General features: G+C 42.8%; 6 protein-coding genes across 6 annotated transcripts; 4 read left to right on the forward strand and 2 right to left on the reverse strand.

Moving 5' to 3' along the window:
• Nucleotides 1-207: 207 nt before the first annotated feature.
• AWJ20_1285 (uncharacterized protein) lies at nt 208-1,032 on the forward strand (the record flags this gene model as incomplete). The annotated part of the gene is made up of 1 exon (XM_018878151.1): nt 208-1,032. The coding sequence occupies one exon, from the start codon at nt 208-210 to the stop codon at nt 1,030-1,032; it is 825 nt and encodes a 274-aa protein (XP_018735484.1).
• A 13,538-nt stretch (nt 1,033-14,570) lies between these two features.
• AWJ20_1286 (uncharacterized protein) lies at nt 14,571-16,106 on the forward strand (the record flags this gene model as incomplete). The annotated part of the gene is made up of 1 exon (XM_018878152.1): nt 14,571-16,106. The coding sequence occupies one exon, from the start codon at nt 14,571-14,573 to the stop codon at nt 16,104-16,106; it is 1,536 nt and encodes a 511-aa protein (XP_018735485.1).
• A 412-nt stretch (nt 16,107-16,518) lies between these two features.
• On the forward strand, nt 16,519-18,216 carry AWJ20_1287 (uncharacterized protein; the record flags this gene model as incomplete). Its single annotated transcript, XM_018878153.1, has 1 exon — nt 16,519-18,216. One exon carries the CDS (start codon nt 16,519-16,521, stop codon nt 18,214-18,216), a length of 1,698 nt encoding a protein of 565 aa, XP_018735486.1.
• Nucleotides 18,217-18,373: 157 nt separating this feature from the next.
• On the reverse strand, nt 18,374-19,555 carry AWJ20_1288 (uncharacterized protein; the record flags this gene model as incomplete). Its single annotated transcript, XM_018878154.1, has 1 exon — nt 18,374-19,555. One exon carries the CDS (start codon nt 19,553-19,555, stop codon nt 18,374-18,376), a length of 1,182 nt encoding a protein of 393 aa, XP_018735487.1.
• A 1,541-nt stretch (nt 19,556-21,096) lies between these two features.
• Nucleotides 21,097-22,893, forward strand: AWJ20_1289 (uncharacterized protein; the record flags this gene model as incomplete). Its single annotated transcript, XM_018878155.1, has 1 exon — nt 21,097-22,893. The coding sequence occupies one exon, from the start codon at nt 21,097-21,099 to the stop codon at nt 22,891-22,893; it is 1,797 nt and encodes a 598-aa protein (XP_018735488.1).
• Nucleotides 22,894-22,967: 74 nt separating this feature from the next.
• On the reverse strand, nt 22,968-23,804 carry tam14 (uncharacterized protein; the record flags this gene model as incomplete). Its single annotated transcript, XM_018878157.1, has 1 exon — nt 22,968-23,804. One exon carries the CDS (start codon nt 23,802-23,804, stop codon nt 22,968-22,970), a length of 837 nt encoding a protein of 278 aa, XP_018735489.1.
• Nucleotides 23,805-23,858: the final 54 nt, after the last annotated feature.

Consider the following 23,858-nt stretch of genomic DNA (forward strand, 5'->3'; position numbering starts at 1 on the left):
ATAGTGTTCTTTGCAGCTCATCGCATAGGTGACGTTTTTAAGAGTAAACTGACGTGAGTTTATTCTTTTCGGGACGTTTTGCTGTGCAGATATATTTTGAGAGATCGGTGTTGCACTCCGCTTAGTTTCTCTTAGTCCTTTCATTACGCTAGCCAAGCGGGTACTTGGCTGATAATGTCTCCCCCAGTTTTTTCCGGCCCACACAGTATGTGGTCACGGGCTGATCCTGCTGTACAGGTGCACCATTACCAGAAGACGGGTACAACTCTTCATGATAACCATCCCAACCCATATATGGACCTCGAGGATGATCATGGGCTGGTCCATTTGACAAGTGATTCGACTGTTACAGAAATACTACCTCCGTCTCCTCCTGAAGAGCAACTTACAGACAGCGAAGGAGAACATGACTCATTTACCGAGAAGACAATTACGACATCTGCTTTTGAACAATTAGTGGAAGATATTCGAGTAATTTTGGGCCCCTCATCTGGTATTGACTCTGAGGATGTTGACGTTGAACATCTGATGGCAAGGCTCCGAGAATACCGGGCAGATCATAATGAGGATGAGTGGACAAAATATGCTCTTGCTGACCCATCCCGTAACTACACTCGTAACGGAGTTGACGATATCAACAAGAAGGCCAATTTGCTGATTCTTGTTTGGAACCCTGGAAAGGGCTCTCTGATACATGACCATGCAAACGCACATTGTATAGTTAAAGTTTTGAAAGGAACTTTGACCGAAACTTTGTACGATTGGCCGAGTCATGAGAACGAACAACTTGTTCCAAGCAAAGTAACTCACATCAAACCTAACGATGTCACCTACATGTCTGACACACTCGGTCTTCATCGTATGTCAAATCCTCATCCTTCTGAAGTAGCAGTATCCCTCCATCTATATACCCCTCCTTACGCTTCGAAATTCGGCTGCCACATTTTCGATGAAGCTTCTGGTTGTCGCCATAAGGTTGACCTGTCTAATCTCTACTCCAATAAGGGTATTCTATGTAAGTCCAACCGTTAATTTATTTTGTATTATTTAATGAATCTGCGCTCTATTAAACTTTTGTTAATTGAACTTTTACTGGGCCATGCTCAGTCTAACTCAATCCAAGCCCACTGCTTCAGTGTATTTCTACTGGGTAACATGCTCAGAGTAATGCTACAGCAGCCTTGAAGAACGGAGTCTTAACTAACTACTGAAAGAGCCATACAGAATGATGGAATGTAAAAAATCGTATCGTATCACATAAATAAATCATACATAATGAATGAACAAAAATCAACGAGAGCGGACCCAGAAGTCAGAGGCACCGGCGTCTCTTCTTTTCTTGTATTCTCTTGTAAGCATTAAGCCCGTCTCGTACTTCGTTTTATCCAGAGTCGCAATTTCTCGGTCAAGTTCGCTACGTCTTGCACGCATTCTATTCCGTTCACCGGAGTCATGTTTGTAGAGCTCTACTGGATTACTCAGTATAGAGGTCAGACTATTGTGCTCCCTGCATAATTGCATGCGTTGGATTCGGATCTTTTCCAACTGATTTTGAAGCTCTGGCACGCGACTGTGTTCGAGACTCAATTGTTCAAACACTTGGGATAATGGTCTAGTAGAGAAGAGGATTGAAGACCGAGGACTGTCCTTAGGATCGGTAACTACCCTACGTTCTGGTGCATAATCCAAAGCCGTGGTAAAAGAATCCTGATCTGAATCAGGTGTAGAGGGGAACTCAGGTCTTGTCTTTGGGATAACCAAAGATGACTCTCTAGCGATTGGCGAAGATTGTAAACCTCGGTTCACAGGGGTAGTAGGGGGCGTAGTACTAACTGTATCAGAGGTCTTGTTGCTCGAGTGAGAAAATAGGCTAGAGCTGGTACTAGGCGCTCGATCAGTTCTTGTCTTCACAATTGGGCTCAATGATGGCGCAAGCTTAACAACTGAGTCACCAGGAGGACTGTGGTTTACGTTTTCCCTAGAGTGCTCAGATGTCTTTTCAGACGAAGTACTGACATCATTATCCGTTGATGAATCAGACATTGATACAGCAGATGACGAAGTGACGGGCGCTGATGATTTGCGTAAACCAAGTATAGGTCCAGTTTTAGCTGTTCCTGCTCCAATAACAACAGTTGAGGGCACTCGTAGGTGCCTTGATGGAACAACTGGAGTGGGTACAGAAGCTGATGCAGAATTGGGTGTAATGGTAGTAATGGATGCAGATGGTTTATGGGATCGAGGGATGGTGCTCGAACTTCTGGTGCTTGTGGGTGGTAGGCTTGGCTTTGAGGCCGGAGCAGCAGCGATGGCAACTGACTCAGTAGAAGGAGTCAAGGTCGGAGATTCAACAGGGGTAACAGGAGCCGTCGTTAAACCAGTTTTAGAGGAATCAAGTGGCAGTTGAACCGATGTCGGTAATTTGGCAGCTTGGCTAATTACAGGAGTTGGTGCGCTGACTTGTGCCGTCGTTAGTGAGCTTCTACTGTTGGACCCAAAGTGAAAGGCAGTACTCAAATTGATACTACTCGAATTCCTTTTATGACGATTAGAAGAAATGAGTTCCCTTTTCAAAGAAGGAAGAATCTTATTAAATAGCTTATTTGAAGCATTAGCAGTAGTCGTGGTGATTGAGGAGACCGTATTGGAAGTTGTAGTTGGGACGACCGTGGACATATTAGTTGATGAGGTGACCTGGTCAGCCAATTTAGGCTCAAAATACGATTTTGAAACAACGTCTGCCTTGACAGATTGGCCAATCTCAAGCCAGTTGGTCTCGGGCTCTTCGAACTCTAAATCCAGAAGGCTGCTCTCAGCTCCAGCTTTTGGAGCTAGAAAATCAGCCATAACCTTCTTATTATACTGATCATTTTCATAGTCCGATTCGTTGCCCTGGTTCTTGGATTGGTTCTCTTTTAAGATTTGACTTTTAATACTTCCGCTGGACCCAAGTCGATGGTCAGAAGCTCGAGTCTTTGTATAATTAGAAGTGCCCCAATCTGTTGTTTGTGCTTCAAGACTCGTGGATCTCTTTCCGTAACTTTCTCTTGTTTGGGTAACTAAATCATTGACTTTACCCCATCTTGCATCGAAGTCAGTTCTTTTCCAGGGAGATTCTGGAGCCTCAAATATTCCTCGGCTATCAATATCATCGGAATCACTAGCTCAAGGTTAGTTTTTTGCTCTTTTTTAGATATACATAGCGATCGTTGGCTTTATCAGAACTAGACTTCACAAGGCAGCTAAGGTAAGACAGATGTAATCTGGTACTACTGAGACATGCTCCACAAAGAACCAAGCAGACAACAAAGATTAAGTTCCAAGTGACATCACAAAATAATTATTACTAAACATGCCTCGCGTATATCAGGGGCACCACGGAATAGCAAATATTTATGGAAAAGCTGCTAGTTACTTTGGTCACCTGTCGTCGTATCCATGATATAGATCTGAATTTGTCCAGGGGTACCACCATGATTTCATGGCCAGTTCGGTTGATTATCCAATCGTTCTGTGAGTCAGGAAACCATCCAATCGTTGTGCTTGATTTTTGAATACCATTTTCAGAATAATAACCACTATAAGCATGAGACTGGAAGCCAGTTTGATACCTGCTTACCTTCGCAATCCAGAGTGCCTTAGCCACCTCCCTTTCGCGTGTAGTAAAACACATTCTCTCAAGATTTTTACTTACTATCTACCACCAAACAAAATCCGACCTCTGTCACGAATTGGGGTCGCTGGAGGTTGCAAAACGGCACCTGAGTGTCCTACCATGATGAAGGATAGGCACTAAAAATTATAAGTTCGCGATGTCGTACCAGTTACCAGATAGCTGGGTATTTCACTTTAATTATATACTGGCAACGAATACTATTAGCTAACCAATTGGCTTAGTTAACTATGCAGTAGAACTCCTACTTAGTTTCCTAGGTCAGTGATTAAATTTAACGTTTGAAAGATACGCGAAATTGATGCCCTGCGAAACAAGGAGGTGTTAATTAACGTCAATCAGTAAACACCGTCAAAAATCCCTACTAAGTAGTTTTAGTGGATTTTTAGCTTTCCACCTGTATATATATATACATAGACAAGTAACAATGAAAATGTGAGGAATCGAATCGGTACAGTCAGAATCGACTGGAAAAATAGCCACCTATATTCCTGTCGTGCCGGCCCATATTCATCATTCTCCCCTACCGTCTATCCTGGCTGCATATCTATAATTTTTCAAAGAGATCGGCTACAGTTAGGACCAGAAAAAAGTAATGATCACTACTGCACAAAAAACAAACTCGCTGTCAGTTGTGCATACTCGAAAGAGGGTTGTTAAAGTTTAAAACAGGAAATCCACTTGCCGAAAATGAGGTAAGTCCGCGCTAAACAGCTGCTAGGTGACCCGCTTTCGGACTGGTGGCCTTCGTTTAGAGAGACCTTTAATAGAATTGGATTGTGTTTTTAATCACAGTCAAACCTTAAGCCTTGTTATATAACCTATTTTGAAGAGCATTCATCAGATCTCCCGGATTTGGTTCTGATCTCGACGTGATCTGAATCTGGGAGAGAATGCCGATGTTGCGTTTATCTTGATGTATTAGAATTGCGCCATGAGCTCCTCCTGTAGATCTCCCATATGGCTGATTTTTTTTTCTATCTACGTACGATTCTCATCGCGTTCCTGTCTTTTAAGAAACCCCAGAGCTGATCACACCCACCAGTTGGCAGGGATGCGCGTAAAAATAGAGTTGGTTCCTAGGATCACCCGTGACTTGCATGCCACTAGTATGTACTAACAGCTTCTTCAGCTTGTTCTATAAGCTACCGAGCTATTGAGCTGAAACAGATCTGTAGATGTCAAAGCAAGCCAACTAATATTTTGTCGTTTCTGTGTGATTATGGCACTAGATAAGTGAATAGTGATGTACACCAGATAATAATGATCACCTGTCATGCTATAGCAGAGCGCGACAGTATTACCCTGGAAACGAGTGAGAGCATCTCGACCAGACCTGGCTCCCCTCCGTCCCACAAACTTGCGCATCCCCCTTGCTGCAAAGATAGGGCGTCATAAGCCGGCCGGGGTAAGTTCGCGGTACCCTTGTTACCGGCTTAGCAACTATCTTCGATGTTATTGCCGAGTACAAACTCCTATGTGCCAACCTAATTTCGAGCACGTTGGTCGAACCAGCGCCCAGGGAGTAAGTTTAGTGAATTCAGTCTATTATGGGTATCAAGACTGGGTTCTATGTGAGTTCGGGTATGATACTTAGGTGCAGGAATTTCGTACTTTCTAGCAGCTTCCTCTCTACATGCCAGCATTAAATGTAAATGTGGGCTGTATATTTGTCTGCGTACATGAGCGTTGACTGTTCACGTTGCAACGCACTTCACAAGCGCAGTTCGCGTCAGGCAGAGGCAGCTGCTCACATGGGGTAATAGACAGCAAAGTACAATGTACTTCCTATTGGTCACTTTTTCATTAAATCTGTTGCATATTAGTGTCTCCAGACACCTTTTCCCGAAGACTACACTCTAGCGCTATCTTTTTTTGGGTTGATCGCATTCTGGACTATGTTACGATTGAATATCGTCGTCATCCGTTTGACTTGAAGTTTCAGAGCATTTTTCAAATTGAAACAGATATTCAATTTAGTTTCCTTTATGTGTAGAGCAGCACACGAACTGCAACATAATGCTTGCTGGTACAGGCTCTTTTAAGAGCTTAAGGAGGCAGTACAGTCACTCATAGTGAGATAGCCACAGCCAAAGACGGTGAATAATGGAACGATGATCATGAAAAACCGTTTGCAAACAAACGGCTCACCTGCAGAAGCATGCCAACCCACTTTCTGCCTGGCGTTCATGCAAAGTTATATTAGGACTCGCCGAGTAGTTTACATACACAGAATTGTGCTTCCCAGGTCATCCTGTAAGTCGACCGGTTCTTTTGGTTTTTGCAACGGAACCGGCTTTCTCGGCTTTTTGCCATACCGCTTTTAGTTGTAGAGGAAGTTACCATAAGAGGTGAACCTAATCTGATAGCTTCACAGATAGAATTGGGAAGTTCATTAACAAAAATGGAAAGCTATTCTGAATCTGTAGAAAGTCCTCAACACTGTTTCGGCTATAAATCGGTAGCTTAAAACCTTATCTAGCGAGTTGCACGACGTAACAGTACCTGTCTAAAAGCACCAAAATTGCCGAAGACGATAGACACACAAACTAAACAATTATGACCACTCACGCCACCGACACCTGTTTTCGTTCACTTGTTAATAGAGTATCGACGATCACTGCTCCTATTCTCCGAACCAGCCCCGTTTAATTTGATGTAGTCCCATATCGTACCCCTTTCCCTTTCCCGGGGTAACATGGCTTTGTACGACTCTAAGTGATCATATGATTTTTGCCAAATCAGGAGGCTGGATTTGATTTCGGTTGGCTGGTTCTCCGGACTCTATCTGATTGCGTCCCCAAGAAGTACTGATAAAGGGATGGCTGGTTCAGATGCCTTGCATATATCAGTAGGCTGGTTATGCAAGCAGCGCAAAATAGATACTCACCTCTACTTGGCGTGTTCGCGGCCACGGCTAGTAGCAGTAAGGAATCATGGGAACGGCCACCGGCCAAGAATAAATTATGAATGGTAGAATTTAAGAATTTATTAGCGCCAAATTGCTGAAGAAAGTAAATAGAAATACAAAGAAAGAGAAAACAAAAACAAAAAAACAATAAAAATACAGTCAGTCATAAACAAAAAAAAAACCAAAAACCGAATATAGAGAATAAAATGAGCCCAACCCAACATCATGAAACATAGTCATGTAATGATAATAAAAAAATTCTACTCGGATCCTGTCTTGTGGTATCTTATGATGCCAAACCATCATGGCCCTGGCGTGCACCCCCGCAGTGTCCCAACAACAACCTAGTTCCTTTTAAAATAATGCAATTCTTCTGAGTTTACAGCACAACCGGTCGTAAGGTGGCTGGAACGTAGCGCCTATACTGCAAACCTCTAGCATTGATAGTAGAGTTACCAACAGAACTTGAGGATGCAAGAGCAGAGCTAGAAGAAGATGCAACAGAAGAGCTAGAAGTTATCAGGGTCGAGGAGAAAGCCGAAGAAATAGCCGATGAAGTTGCTGGCACAGTAGACGAAGAATTCGTCGAAGCTACTGAAGAGCTAGGAATCACAGAAGAAACCGAGGAAGTGATGGAAGCACTAGAGAATGAAGAAAGATCAGCCGAAGTAGCATTGGCACTAGTAACTGCTGAAGAAGAAGGGGCAGCAGAAGTAATACCAGAGGAAGTGATTAAGCTTGATGAACTAGTAACAGCGATACTAGTTGAGTTGATGGCACTTGTAGAAGAAGGGAAGTCTGCATCAGATGTAGAGCTACTAGTAGTTGAGTTAGAAGCGCTGGTGGTAGATGGGATAGTACTAGACTGAGTGCTAGGCGATGACTGAGAGATAGTTGAGTTGGCCGATGAGATGACATCACTACTAGATGGAAGTACTGAAGAACTAGACACCGCGGACGTCGTGGCATTTACCGGAGTAAAGGTAGCAATTGAAGAAGTGACAGGTACTGAAGTGGTGCCATTGCTCGAGGGAGTAGCAGTGGCGACAGGGATGCTAGCATTGGCAAATCTTGTCTGAGGTGAAATCGGGACAATGGGGTCGGCAGTTCCAGTGCTGATAGGAATCAAAGTCTCCGGAGAGAGAGATCCACTTGCATCACCAGTCATGACCTCTGCAAAGGTACCATTGGTAAATGTAACGGTTCTTGTAATAGTGATAATAATAGTAGTCGTAGTATCATCAGAAGAAGTAGGTGCAGGGACGGTAGTAGTTCCGCCACCAATAGTACTAGTTTGAACCTCAGTAGATGTAACAGGAACAACAGTGGTAACAGGAATAGCTTTACCATCACTAGTAATGGTGTTAACTATAGTCTGATTATTAGTAACAGTGTTGGTAGGAGCGACAACAACAGTGATGACAGGCTGCTCGGTAGAGTAGTCGTAAACTGTCGAATAAACATCCTCATCAGAAGACGAAGGGTCAAGAGGAGCTTGAGTGAGAGTACTAGTAGCATCAGCACCAACGAGTAAAGTGCGTAAGAAAGTCTTTCCATCAACAACAACAGTTGTAGTGATAGTCTTCATAGCAGAAGAGCTGCTGGAAGGAGCGGCAGTAATAGATGAGGTAAGCACTTGAGTGGAGGTAGCATCAACGAACTTGGTTTCAGCAAGACCAGTAACTGAGGTAACAGTAGCTTCTACAGTATCGGTGTTGGTGATAGTATTGGAACCCGGGTCCGCAGTAACTGTCACTGTTGGATCAAGAGTCTCATAGTCTACAAGAGTTTCAATTGAAGTAGGGTCTGCTGAAGTAGGAGCAGGGTCCGCCGAAACGGTAACAGTTTGAGAACTGCCATCGACATTCACGACAGGATATCCCTTAGCAGATGTTGTGGCAACCAATCCGGTATTGGTAGGAGCAGGGGCTGCACAGAAATTACTGTCACCAGTGACAGTAACCCAAACAGTAATATGGTCGGGGTCAACCCACTCCTCAGCCAGAGCTTTACCCGTCAAGCTGGCCATTGCCATTGATAATAAAACGGACGTCAACTTCATTTTTAGCAAAATATGAAAGGAATAAAGTCCGGTAGTTATGATACTCAAACACTAAGCAGTGTTTCTTGTAAGCAAAATTGACTTTAGCGAGTTTTCTGGAAGGAATGAATGAGCAACGGTAAGTTAAAAGAGTGAAGACTTGCTTAATGAACGAAGAAGACTAAGGAAAGGAAACCAAAATAATTCAAGTGTTTAGAATAGATCCAGTCTTTTATATATTTGCCATTGGTCTGGTTGATCTCGCATCAGCGGATACGGTGCCTGGAGGCGGGATCACGGATCTTGGACATAATTGTAGATTGTTCCTTGAACGGCCCATGAGGCGGGACCAAATGCCACCCATGGGAGGACGTGATCATACGAACATAGCTTCATGACCCGCCACAAACTCATCAAATAGCCTTTTGGAGAAGTGGTCCGTTCGTTTTCTGCAAGTGGTTGGCTTGTGTGCAGTTGAATTAAATTTAGATGGCAGGTGGGGTCGTGCATATTTTAATCTAGTGGCTGTCAAAACACTGCATAAAATGCGTACTTTAACCGTATGCGGCAGTGATTCTCAACCGTATGCAAAGCACGGGCCATATCCGAAGTGCATATGGTACCTGCGGACATTGCTCAACTGTCGCTCGAACTCTATTAGAACTTTGAAAAAGATACTGGAATAAGGTCAGACCAAAAGCATACCAAGAATGAAGCAAGATTTTAGCGAGATACTGGTATGTCTCAAAGATTGATTGAGATCTAGATTTTGCCACTAGTCTTTTAGATTCAACGTTGAATCAGGGGAAGAATAGACATAGGGTCTCACTCAACAGACAAGAGGTAGAATAGAATGTAGAGACAGAAATACTATGAAGCTGACAAGTCTATGAGAAAAATTAATTAATGGCTGGTTGGTATATTAATTATTTCCCTATGTGGGAAATAATAATGATGAGGATCATCTATTGTTGCAATATTATAATAGCGTGCAAGGTAATGAGCCCTCGATGCATCAGATCGTTTTGAGGATAGTCAGCCATGTTTCTCTCTGTAGGTCGGTCCCTGCACACCAGCTAAAAGCCATTACTTGGATTAGGAAAGAGCGTCATCCCACATTAGGACTTTCCGGGGCAAGTCAGTCAGTTATATACTGACTAATGAATTGCCGATATCCATAATTCCCAAATAGGAGATTCAATATAAGCAGGCTGTGCTAGCAGCTCTAATTTAATCCATGAAGTTGCTAATGAGGAATACCATTGTTTACGACAATTGTCAGTCCACTATGATATACTTCTCTAAGAACTGTTGAACAGTGCTTGGACCAATAGCACAAAGCGAATGGCGCCAAGTGTGGACCCTTCTGCATATGGATATCTATTTCCGATACTATAATCTGGACCCCACGAACCCCCTACTCTTGACTCTAGAGTTTTGGTGGTTCCATCGATCTTGTGTGGAGATAATTACAGATCTAGGAATAGTGCCAACGGCGATAGGTAGGACTATTCTGCACAATTCCTGAAAATAATTCGATCAGCCCAATTCCGAGAATATATGGCGCCGAACTGGTACCGAGATATTGCATGACTCTCGATCATGAAGCACAGTGGCTTGGTAATCGACAATCAATCGTGGCCGGCATGAACTCAATCGCGGAAAACGTCAATGGGACTTCCGATTTATGCAAGTGGGACGAGCACACCGAAACATGTGCCTCAGTATCGAAATTATGACCATACTTCACTGGGGCTGCGCCCCAGACCCCCGGCTCCTCTCGCTTCGCTCGAGTCATTCCGTGTCCGATCCACACAATCTCCTGCGAAGCAGGAGCCACGGGGGTCTGGGGCTAGCCCCAGCCGCCGGAGGCAGTTGAATCCCCCAAAACATCTGCTTTTGAAGCTGATGATGATTGTAGGCCAGACCTGCTCAGCGACAGAAGGAAATGAACAAAGTTAAGTAATGCATTGAACTCCATCAATTTTAATGCAAGGCGTATTATGTCAGGACCAGGGGTAACTCTGCTGGTTTTTCGCCGAGGAGACTGCATTGGATACTTTAGTGCATGCATGAAGTTTTTTGCGAGATCCAGAGGCTGGCTGCATGCAGTTGAAATGACTGCTATGCACCAAAGCCAAGATCGGACTCGGTGTTGACGAGATGAACTTATGATTCTGCGACGCATGACAGCAACAGCTCGAAGCTGTTAGAGAGGCTGTTAGGATATAACTTCTAAAGCACCAGTCGGTATCTTGTTGGGCTTCCAGATGCAAGGCTTGTCCAAGAAGTTTTTATGCGCTTACTGGCATCAACAACCATACCGTAGAGGTAATTACTCAGGAGTTAAATATATATCACTAAAGCTGTCGTTCTGGCTGCCGCATAATATCATTCGTGGAACAACGTATATCGTGTACGTGCGGTGTCAAGTAAGTTCCGGCCAACCAATAGCTGACATCCGGTCGGTCGGCAGAAGGAGAACCGACCTCATGTCGATTACATGCGAGTTATAATTAGGGGTTAGGGTAGTATTTTAAATACCCCCTGAAATGAACGGAAATGTATTGCTGAAGGGACTGGATGACAACTATGATGGTTAAGCCCATGAAATTAGTAAAACATACTATACTACAGACTCAATCTCAAAAGCAAAGTGCCTCCAACCAGCTATTTACTTTAATATAAATAAACCCAACGCTTCTAATTAGATACTAACGACTTGACAGTTTGTAGTCAAATTGTACTTGCACAGGGGGGCCCGAAAGTTCATATAGGCAGGTGCTTGGTGCTAGTATTCTAGTACTAATCTTTTGTTTCACAATACAAGGCATTGTCGTATTAAAGAAGTGTAAAGAAGTACACTTTGTCATCTAAAACTTACATAAACAGGGGTGAGACATCTACAGAAACGCTTTAGTTCAAGGGCAGGTGACTGGCACTAAGCGACTAAAAGTCCTTTAAGTTAACTGCAACCATAAAGTGCTGGGCTAGCGAACAACCCCTGTTGTTATTTTACCGCATTTATTGACTGCGTATCTGCTTATCGCTCCGGTCTGGTCTAAACCACCTGAAGCTGAAACAAGCCATCCTCAAGTCTTTAGTTTAAGTTTACATCCACAGAGCTGGAAGTAGTGTAGCGACTGAGCCTTGTTTCTCATTTTAGGGCCGATCTCAGTGGTCAAAACCTTTGGCTACTAGATTTACGCCATTGAATCTTATCTACCGTATTTGGTTTACTACGGAACCATTGTGCGATCGGTCTTTGTAGTTTTGATCTGTCTTCTGCAGCGGAGTAAAAGTTGCCATTGTTGGTGTTACTCAGGCCCTTTGGTTGCTTCAGTGAGCTTCTCGCAGGTGAGTGACAGGTGAATTCCCAGTTTATCAACTCACATTAGGTCATCTTCATCGCCCGAACGGCGACTCAGAAGTAGGAACCTAGGCTTATCCAGCAAGCGCCTGCACGCCGCCTGCCTAAAGGTTTTTCAAGGAAGAATAGGCTAGGCTTATTTTCATCAACATTCACCGTCGACTCAGTTTATCTTATTGTTTGTCTCCTGCTACTACTAGCCTTGGCTCTACTCTTTACATCCCTAGTGATTTTTTTATTACTAGCTAAGTCACGTTGGAAAGCAAGCCGCATCAATAAATTGCTATCAACTAACACTAGGAGCCAGTTGCTAATACAACTACACTTTGGCTGAGGAGAATAGTGCTAGTCTGATATTCAGCTGACAATATTTTCAGCGCTCTAACTATAACGACTGAAGCTAAAGCAAAAATTCTGATAGCTACTGCATACTAGTTTTGCAGCTGTTAGAGCCGATAGCAGGTTACTGTGTATCGAAGCTTACCGACACTAGCTAGACTCGGCAAGAAGAGCATTGCACTACGTCAGAATTGTGTTAAGGCATCACTTATCTCTGTCCGCCTTGTTTACTTTGTTCTGCATCCGCGATCAATTTTAACACATTTAAAACTTCATTAGCCGTATTGGGCCACGATTGACGCACAACTGCATATTTACATTGCTAGCTCGAGCAGGTGTAAAGATTTAACATAGATAATTGTTAGGTGGATTACGGGCTCGTTGATAAATAAGTTGAGGGGCAGATTAACAACCATCAAGCAGTACCACCTGCGAGGAGTCACCAGGCGATAAAAAGAAAACACCATTCTTTTTCCTTTTTTTTTATTGGTTTGGTTGTTTCCGAGTCCCGTTACACACCGACAGTAGGGAAATTATATCTGACGCTCAAGAGATTGTCAGGTTTTACGACATAAATCGAAATCAATCTGATAATCGAAAATTCGGCGTGAAAGTCATTGGTACCTGCTTGCTACTTTCTCAGCTGAAGCCTGGTGGGCCCCCGCCTTATATTGTGACGTCGTCTGCCTACAGGTTCCGAGTTTAAGTGACCAGGTCATCCCGCCTTGCCGGTCGCACCAAGCAGAACATTGGTGCCTGCTTCAATCTGCATTTAGAAAGGAGCCGTTTGTTATCATTTATTTTTATTGTTCTAGTGGTTCTTTCTTATTGCGATTGAAATTTTCACTTGATCGCTCCAGCAAAGTTTTGAATCTTTTACTAAATTTTTTATTTTAAATCTGATCTGGACTCTTTCTTTCGTTCCGCCAAAGCCTTTTTTCCGGTGTTATTTTAAGGTGGTGTATTAATAGCAACAGACGCAATACAGAGGTAAGTTAAAACTGTATGTAGGTGCTTTTCTGGGAGTTTCTATAGGGAGCATACGCTCAAATGTGCGTGTGTGTGTGTGTGTGTGTGTGTGTGTGTGTGTGGGTATGTGTGATGTGTGCCTGTATCCTGTATGAGAGTGGTACGCAGGAGAGCACAAGCAAGCATATATCGGCATAGGAGTGTGTAACATAAGGCCCAGTAGTGGCTAAGCAAAGGGGTATAAGCGTGTAGAAGCGAGCGAGGCGGATTATTGTTGTTTCAGTAAATTGATATTCTATTTTGATCCATTTTCCATTCTCTTGGTTTGATTTTTCAATTTATTTGTCAACCCTGTTTACTGGTTGTTTTCGTCGTAAACTTATTGTTTGGCCTATGCACCAATTCCTATCAATCGATAGATAAGCTTGAATAATCATTGATCGGTTATAACGCTCGTTTCAAATACAATCGGCCTCGCTTCAAACGCTGACCTTCTTGATTTTTCTCCTTGGCTTCCGGAGGGCTTTTTTTTATGGATCTCGTCTCGAATTCTAACAGTTTTTATCAGTTCTTCAAGCAAGATTAGTTAAAGTTTATTTGGTCGTACCTCATCGCTTGCCATCTCATCATCGCTCATCTCATCTCGTCCTTCTGGATCTTACGCATTACTTGTTAGATCTTGGGTGTCCTCGGTCAATTTTCGTAGTCTGGTGGATTGTGTTAATTAATTACACCTGTTGGTGTCACTTACCTGATCCCCTCCCAGTCAACAGCAATTAAAACGAATCGTCGCGGATCATATCATATCGCTGGTCAGTTTAAAAGTCACTCACTCTGGTTGTTCTAAATTTATCTCTACTCACTCTGTGTGCGTCTTCACCCCATTGAACTCTAATTTTTGGCTCTCTTGCAAGTTGCTTTCTCGCCTTTTAGCTCATTAACATAATATATCACCAGCCACCTTTACGCATCTAGGTATTGTATAGAAGAACATCCCATTGTCTTTATTCTATTTTGGTATACTATTGAACGTGCTATCTCGTGTGAAATAGCTTTCTTGGTCCCAATATCTTATTACTGAAGGTTTTAGAGAGGACATCTTGGTTGTGGCATCAAAGACTTGCCCTCGTTTGAACAGTCTTTTTGTTGACCGCATCTGTTGTATGCAATTGCTTCACTCGTTTCACGCTATTTATTCGACTAGTACTCAGTCTGTCAAGCATCTTCAAGGGTCTCTTCTTATGCGCTTGAATCCAATTATTCGACAATGACTGATGTGGATCCCCCACGCCCGTCGCAACTTCTAGTTGCAAACGCTGCGTCATTGAGCCATGATTCGAAAACTGAAACCACTACCAAAACTTCATCAATTAATGTAAAAATAAAGCGCTCTTCCTCGTCATTTGCTTTGAATAAACTTTCTTTCGCATCATCTGATTCAAGCCCACTATCTTTGTTTCAACGAAGAATCTTTTCTTCACCAAACGACTACAGCAGTACCAACAGCCTGTCACAAGTATCAACATCAACATCTCCCGAGTCTTTCTCTCTTTCATCGTCATCCACGCCGCCTTCTCCAACTTCGTCTGTGGCCACATCTCCTAATGCCACTACTATATCCTCTCAAGATGGATCAAGCTCTGTTTCTCGTTCATTGAATCTGGCCTCCCCAGATAATCTGTCACTTTATAATTACGGCACCGGTAGCTCGTCAGGGTTTATCACACCTATCAAACGACGGTCATCTCGCTACTCTGCCATTCATCGTAAAAGCATGGACTCGACTTCGCCTCCTAAAGATGAATATAGTCGAGAATTTAAGATATTGGATGAAGACCTATCTAAATTCCAGTCCAAATCTGGCGTCAACCGTTCCAATGTTCTTCGTTTAGCATTATTGCCTTTTCTTCGTCAGCATCGAGGTGAAGAGAATTATGTCAAGCACTCGAATGCTAAAGAGCTATACTATTATAGAGTAAAAATATTGCAGAAATGGTGGAATTCCATTTTGGCTGCTTTTAAAGATCGGTCTATTAGTGGTTCGGACCGGTCACTATATCTGGAAGGATTATCTGGCCTTATGGCTCGTCTTGAATGGCGCTCGAACCCGATTCTTTATCAACAATTGTTGTATGAAACCATGCAACTTGTCATATCTAAACTCAGCCTGAAGACTGTTCCACTTTCAGTTGCAGCATTTTCTGGTAAGGTTCTTGCTTATGCATTCTTTTTTGCTCCTGGTATTGCACCAATTTTGCTACATTTACTTGCTGTTCCTCAGCATGATATTGATCGAGTAATTTCTTGCACATTTCGACCCGATAATATTGCTTCTGACAGTGCCTCGCAACAGTTTTATCACCATCAACAACCATTTGCATCTTGTGCGTCAATTTCTGACGCCACTTTAATTCTAACGTCGACTTGTAACTTCCCCAAACATCTCGAACCTTTGTTGGGGTATTGTGAAGGTCGCAAATCTCCTGCTGCCTTACCGAGTAAATCAACTACGGTATACAATGCGTCAAGATTCTACAAATCTATTCCCGCACCTCATCCTCCTTCCGCAGTGCCAAATATCTATGGTCCGTGGTCTAGAAGGTGGGCATCGTCCAACAGCGATGTATTTATTGCATTCATTAAGCATTACTACTCGATTATTTCCTCTATTCTTCCACAGGATTTGCCTTGGAACGCTCATGTTGCGTCCCCTGGTTTAGTTATATTACATTCGTTTCTTCTTGGAAGCCTTGATTTTGCTGTTCATCCCCATGATGATGGTCATGCTAACGCATCTGGGTAAGTTCTGTTATTAGTATCGCTTGCGAACTGAGTGTCGTAAGTCAAAGTTTGCTAACAATAATAGGTTTGATGCTGATGACCTGAACACGGTAGCTGTTTCTCCTGTACCGGCTATTCGCACCCGTCGTCGAGTAGATCAGCTTAAACTACTGGTTGTTATCCGAGAAATCCTACATAACGACGATGCTTGTACACAGTTTTATGAGCCATATTGTCGTCAGTTCGAGCGTATTTTGCATGGTGTTGCTCTCAAGACCAGTGTTTATGATGTTGAAAGTTGTATCATTTTGGCTGATCTTGTAGAGGAGTACTTATCATCACTATTGTTGAGCCACTCGTCCACCAAACAGACGGTCAACATCCAGAAAGATAAGGTGGTTGATTGGCAATTCTGGATACATGTCATTCAAAGAATGCTTTCAAGTGATAACAGTCATACCGAGTTGAGAGCATTGGCTTTTCTCTTCAATATCTGGGACAATTTGCCAATCGGCTGTAATGTTGGAAGTTGCACTGAACCATTGCATGCTGCTCGTTATCAAAGTGAACTTGAGTTTGTGTTCGATGATAATGAGGGTCTAAGATGGAATGTTATTGTTTGGCTTTTATCACCGCCAATGTGGGAGCGTTATTTTTGTCATTGGCAGCCTCTAGTTCGTGCTTACTATCACCGGCTGTTGTGTTGGAGAGTAGCTTCGGTAGGGCCTGAGAGTGATTTGTTGTCGTCAATATTACAGTCTAACTGTAATGCCGACGCAAGAATCTTGCTCTCACAGAGACTGCAAACTTCTTATGAGAAAGTTGCCCATGCGATCGAGCTTGCAAAAGAGTGCAAGTCGATGTTCCCTGCTTTGGAGCCTGCACCACCTGTAGTGAATAGGCAATTGTCTATTTTCGTTAATCCTGCTGTTTCTGGTGGTGGCCCTCCACTAGCCAAGGTTCCTATGCGAGTTTCTAGTGAGCGAAATATCTCAGGCAACAATTCTATTAATCATTTGCTCCCACGTGTAACGTCCGAGGGTTCCTTGAGCAGCCAACATCTCCATCGAGTGAATCCATTTGATGTGTTCGATGACGTGGCCTATTCATACCCACCAATGGCGTCTCCAAAGGATAATTTGTTTTCCTTGGGTCGTGAATTAAAACCAGCAACTGACTATTTGAGCCATAGTGTGGCAGAAACTGAAGAAGAAAACTCTACAAAAAAGAAGTGGAGTATACTTCGCCCTCATGGACTGAAGAAATACTTCAGTAGTAACAATATGCGAGTATCTTCAGCCCCTACTCTTCCAACTGAAACAAAAAAATCTATGACTTCTTCGTCTTTTGTTGAACTAAAATCTGTGAGATCGAGAACTCCGTCTATTAAATCGAGTCCAAAGTCGGTTCCTAAAGTCAGTCCCACTTCTTCTCTTACGATGTCTCTGATACCACCGCCTCCCCAACTGTTAAGAGAGCGTCCTGAGATCAATCGCCCTCCTTTCAAGTTTTGTATTGAGTATTGCGAGAAAACTGCTAGAAAGCAGTTTGATCTTATTTTCAGAAAAAATCAAGGTATAGAGCTTGAGACGAGTCAATTGAGACATCCGGTTAAACCTAGATTACCGTTCGACTTCGACAATAAAGTCGATTCAACCTTTTTTTACAGTACTGCTGGTACTGACGTGAATGATGAGGAGGATGACGCTTACAAAACGTGTGCTTCTGATGAATCTGACTCTGATGATGAATTTTCTACGCCGGCAATGGGCATTAACGATGAGTCAGCTTTTGATGATATCACTAAAGCTTATGATAGCAATAACGAAGATTCTTATGAGACCTCTAGTAATCCTGGAGCAGATATTGTTAATTCATTACTAGACGAAGAAAAATCACAGCGTATTCAGTTTGCCAATGGTATCTTAGGCTCGCCTGACCAAAACACCAAAGCTGATGATTCGAAGTATTGGAGATATGCTGGCAGGTCTTTGAGCGAGTGGGCACTGGCAGTAGCTCAATTTGAAGAGTTCGTCCGTAATAGAAGGACGATGGCTGGTGTTTCTCGTTTAGAAGATCTCGGTGTTCCCTTTCTTGTAGCTGAAATTCCCGCCAAGGTCTTAGTGGGTTAGACGCTTCTGTTATATAATTAATTTCTTTTCTTGCATAGCATCTATTTATTAAATTATTATAAGATATTTTTTTTAATACTAAGCATTACAATGACAATTGTTCTATTCTGCTCGTTCATGAAGCTTAAAATGCTTGTGGTATTGACTGAGATTTGGTTCATGAGAAATTCATCTCTTGTTCTGGGTAAACCTTTTCCTCTTCGTCTTCCTCCCATGGCCCAGGCGTGGCAGCAGGTGTAAGTGGTCCAGGGTCGGGTCCAAGGCTGTCCAGCAAGTTGAGCTGGGGTTTTTGAGATGATGCATTTGATTCTTGTGGATAAGGTGCTTCTTCAGTTTGTGGTGACTCTTGTCTTACTGCCCTATGTTCCAATAACGTGTTTAGTTTCAGTTCTTTTGATGACATTCGCCCAGGTTCATTATTTTCGACGGCGTACTCCTCTACATCAGGATTTTCACTTAGCTCCGATAACTCTTCTATATCCGTGTTTAGCAGAGATTCATTCTCAGAACCTGATTGCTCACCGTCTCTAGAGTCTTGGTGGCTATAATCCACCCGAGACAACTCTTCTTCATCAACATTTTCCTCCTCTTCATGGCTTTTATATGCATGGAAGATGTACCATGCCATGAGAAGCATAGCGACAGTCTCGATAAACCAGAAAAATGCTGTTCCTATCACAAACATGAATATCCAATGGTAGTACATATAATATCTAAGACCAGTCCATTCTACACTCCACAAAAGACACGCCATGTTCAGATTGACAGTCCTGTCAAGCTCGACAACAACTGACTTCGACTCGGCCGTTGCAGAAATTGGCCAATGCATCATTTGAATTGGTACTACTGTCTTCTGCTCCCAATAGCCAATTAAGTATAACGGACTGAATACAACCGTCTCTATAAGTTCTAGAACCTTACTTTTGTAAGGCAGGATAGCTGGCTTTGTACTCGAAACCAACCCTGGAAGCCTGTCAAATATGTACTTTTTATTGTGTGTCAATGGCCATTTTTGAGAGGGTCGGTGCAATCCCCCTTGATTGTTACCATCTCTCTTCCAACCTAATCCACCTATTACCGGTCCACTGGGTGGAACAGGCGTAGGTGGGCTTATTACCTTGGTTCCCTCATAAAATTCAGGAAAGGAATTCTCATTCAAAAAGTCATCTAGGGTACTATTGACTACAGTCATTCTAACCATGAAGTTACCCAACTCTTGATTATAACTATCTCTAGGTAAATCTAGGACAACCGATATTTTATATGGGACTGAAGCTAGAGGCACCTCTGAGACATCAATTGCTGCGAATGCTCCTCCTCCGGAATACGAGTAGTCCATATCCAATACCGACACCACAGCCGGATGAGGAATGTAGAAATAGTAAGATATCACATATGTTATTGCGGCCAGTATAAGCAACACATATACTGCTATCGTGGTAATAAAAAAGTACATCCATGACTTTGCTCTTCTAGGACTGAAAAGGTAGTCCGCCGTTTCCTGGACCAAATGTTAGAACAAAGTCGGCTGAGTTCCTTAAAATAGTGTCTTCTGAGCAGGCACCAACGAGTCGCAGTTGTATCTAACGACAGAGAGTATTCACACTTACATTTAGAAAATCCATGGCGACTTTCCCCTATACCACTAATGATGAAGTACTAGAAACTGAATCATCAACATGGCTTGGTTTGAGTCTGGAGCTAATGATTAGCGCGATGAGGGGTGAGCATTCTGTCAGCCGTACTCTATATCGTTCCTAAATTGTGGAGGATCTTCGCAAATAAATGTCTAAAATGCAGAATTTATAGATAGTCTATTTATATATGCTGAATTGGAGTGGTTCCTTGACACTATAGTTAGATGCGCACACATCTCCGGGGCCTATTCATCTGCTTAATTATAGCCTCGTAGAATCCTTTGAAGCTATTAGGCACCCATAAACCAGGTACCGCTATTAGGTATTTGTATATGGACAATCGAGGCAGTGGGTTATCGAGATTTCAGAACTAAAAGAATTCCAAATAAAGAGCAACTATTTGGCACTAATTCTTAATTTAGGGGTACATCTTTATATCTCGAGGAGCAATTAAAGACAGTCAGTCATTATTTCGAGCATAAAATGGCCCATCTACCTTTGTGCACACATCGTCGGATACCTGTCCTAAATCTAAGGACCAATGGCAAAAGTTACTCAAGAATTATTTTGATTTACGGGTTTAAAACGAGAATACTGATAACAATCATATAACAGGTCTGCGAATGCAGCTTTCCTTCTGCTTAGATGCATACTCCTGCAGGAAGCTGCAATTATAAACAGATGTGCATATGGTCGCCATGCATATTGAGATAGAATAGCCCCTGATAAACAACAGTGGATGAGCATTCTATTGGATAAATAAGGACCCAGAGAGAAAAAAACACAAAACGTAGCAGTTCTAAATAATTTAGGTACACTAATTTGATATTTAGTTATAGAAAAATTAAGGAGAACCCTGTTTAATGAACTATTTGTTGGTGTTCAGCACAGGGGTCATAGACGCGTAACAGACACGGTAGCCGCGCGGTATACGCCTCCTCATTCCAGACTGAAGTAGAATAGAGGGGGAAGATCTGGTACAGCATACTGTCCTATTTTTCTTAACTTTGCAAAAGACCGAGACAGGCATTCGGTTGTTTTGATTTTAGGTTGATTGACAACGGCAAAACAAATCCTGTCTAGGGTCTAGCCGTGTTCACGATCAAAGAAAGATTGAGTCAGTTGAATGCTCAAGATTGTCTGACGGGTCTTGAGATAAGCTGTTACAAAGATAAGAACCCAGATACGTATTCAAAATCCAATACTCTTCCGATAAGCTTCGAATTTGAATGCGTATAACAAAATGAGTTTGGCAGTTGAACCAAATCCTAGCTTCGAGTATCCACCCAGTTCAGAGAATGACGGACGAGTGAGCCATCGTCAAAATAAGCGTGACCGCCGACTTCAAGTATCTAGCTTGGAGAGCGAGGATCATCCATTATCTGACAGAGACGGTGAGGATGAGAGTTATAACAGCAATGTGACCGATAAAGCTCTTGAAGTTGATAAAAATGAAAGCAATGTTTCAAATGGTCGAATAGTATTGCAAACATCGCCTAATTATACACATAGACAGCCACAATTATCCTCTTCATCCACAATCAGTTCCACATCTTCGTCCAGCTCAGATCTGGGTGAGGATTTGGGTGCCACCAATCATGCTACCAGTGATACCGATTTGTCATTATTGGACAGCTCTAGCTCCTCAAGAAGCTCAACTGTTGGTCCCAATAATAATAATTTAACGGCGACACCTTCAGGAGCTGGACAAAATGAGAGTAATTGGTCGTCGAAGCAACGTCATTCTCACCGTCTTTCACTGTCCACCATTAGCAACAGCTCGCTATCAGCCACCACTCCTCCTGGAGCAGTTAGGAAAAAGAGACTTAGTATGAATTTTGCACCATTGCCCGTAATTGCATCGAGTGGAACAGCAGGAAATCCATCGGGTACTAGTGTAAGCTCGCACATATCACATCATACCTCACCCACCATTCAAGAGAACAGAAGGAAAACTACTTCCATGTCGATGTCTTCGAATGCGTTGAACGCATCCGGTTCACCTAAGCTGAAAAATTCGATTTCGACTATGGGATTAGGACATGCGCCGAAACCGCAAACAAGCCCTCAAAACGAGACATTTGCCGCTTTTGGTGCAAATAAAAATGCTGGCGCTACAGCCCTCTTTGTGTCTCCTATGGACCATTATCTTAGCCAGTTAGCTGCAAAGGAACGTAAAGTCGTAGAACTTAAAGATGAAATCAAGAGAGCACAGGCTGATCTCAAAAGGGCCGAACTCGAATTGAAACTTTTCCGAGAAGGGGCAAGCCAAGCACTTGCACCACCTAGAGTTTCAGCTGACGAAGAACGACAAAGACCTTCTGGACCACCGTTGCTTGTTTCTCATAGGTTTGGTCCTTCCGGGGAACCTTTGAATACAAGTTCTCAGCCAAATATAGCATCTTCAGCATCATCGAATACTGGTAATAAGAATCAACTTCAGGATTCGAATTTAAATTCCTTAGCGCATAATACCGGTGGTTCTAACTATAGAACACACGCACACTCCCATTCGACGTCAAGCTCAAGCTCCACTCAGTCACAATCTAATGCATCCCAACTAAAGGTTCCTCCAACTAGGCGTAATCGAGTATCTGCCATGTTTTCTCCTGACAGTACCAATCACGATGGCTTCGACTTTGATAGCTACACACCACCGGCAGCAGCTTCATTTCAGCCATCATCTTCATCTGTATCTGAACGTGTATCATCGACTGGTAGCAATGGATCTTATGGAGCATGCCTTGATCCCGATCGATCTCCGCCAGGAAAGAGGGCCTCAGCTCAAATGCAGTCAATAGCTGATTTGGAGTGGTCGTCAAGACCACATTTCCCTCCCAAAGATGATGTTATAAATATGGGTAAACGGGTAGTTGAAGAGTTGGGTTCGCAGTTTTGGGGTCTGTTTGAAGATATAAAGAATGTTACTATTGGAGAAGAACCACGGGAATATCCGAATCAAAACGATCAGTATCAAAGGAGCTCTGTTCAACAAAATCAAACGAATGGAAGGAGGACCAACAGCTATTATATTCTATAATGAAAAAGGCATTGCAAGCAATTCTATATAGCATCTATTAACATCGAGAATTGTGACTATATTTATTAATGTATCTAGTATTCATTAAAACCCTTGATCCAGTGTGGGATGACCCTTGGTGCACTAGCTAGAGTACCGAAGAATCCTACATGATGGTCTTGTAAAAATCCACTCTCAGTAGACCAGTGTACTGTTAAGGGTAGCCATGCAAGGTTTACAATGAACGACGTAAGAAGATTCTTCTCTCCTTGCCATTTTCTGCGGAAGATCTTGATCAGTTCAAGCTGTACATGAAGTGCCCAAAAATAACAGGAAACAATCCAAATCTTTCCCTCAGTAGGCGCTGATAAAGAAATTACTTTTTTCGATGAGAGGTATGCTAAATCTTCCAGAAGTTGATATAAAGTTCCAGCAATTGCCTGGATATATGTACAAAATTTGATCAATGGATCATCCGAACCTGGGTCTGCCAAAGTATCGACAGTCCACTCTGCCACCGACAATGTACCCCACAACCTTAAAAACATACGAAAGTCACTAATCATGCTGTACAGAGATCTAAAATTGGATGATAGTGATCGTGTGGGTGTGGCTTTTACTATTGCCGAAAGTAACAAACTTGAGTAGCCTATGGTTGATAATGTTGGGTCCATGTGATTTGCAGCGATAGCACTTAGCTTTCGCAGAAAGGTACGCAATTTGATTAGGATAGAGTAAAGAGAACAAGCCGCTGCAGCTGATGGTGTCTTCTTTTTCGAAGGGTGGGTAGAGTCATGGTTTGGATCTGGTTCTTGAAATGCAACTTTCTTCTCAGATTTGTCGGACACACGGGAGGTATCCTTCGGATCATCTGCCTCACCAGCAGGTAGCGACACACCAGTTGCCTCCTTGATATCCTTATTATTGTTCATTATTTCAAGATAAAAGTCGATTTCAGTCAGGGTCAAGACATGAAGGATGAGTTT

Source organism: Sugiyamaella lignohabitans, chromosome A (genome assembly GCF_001640025.1).
Source record: "Sugiyamaella lignohabitans strain CBS 10342 chromosome A, complete sequence".
Lineage (NCBI taxonomy): Eukaryota > Fungi > Ascomycota > Dipodascomycetes > Dipodascales > Trichomonascaceae > Sugiyamaella > Sugiyamaella lignohabitans.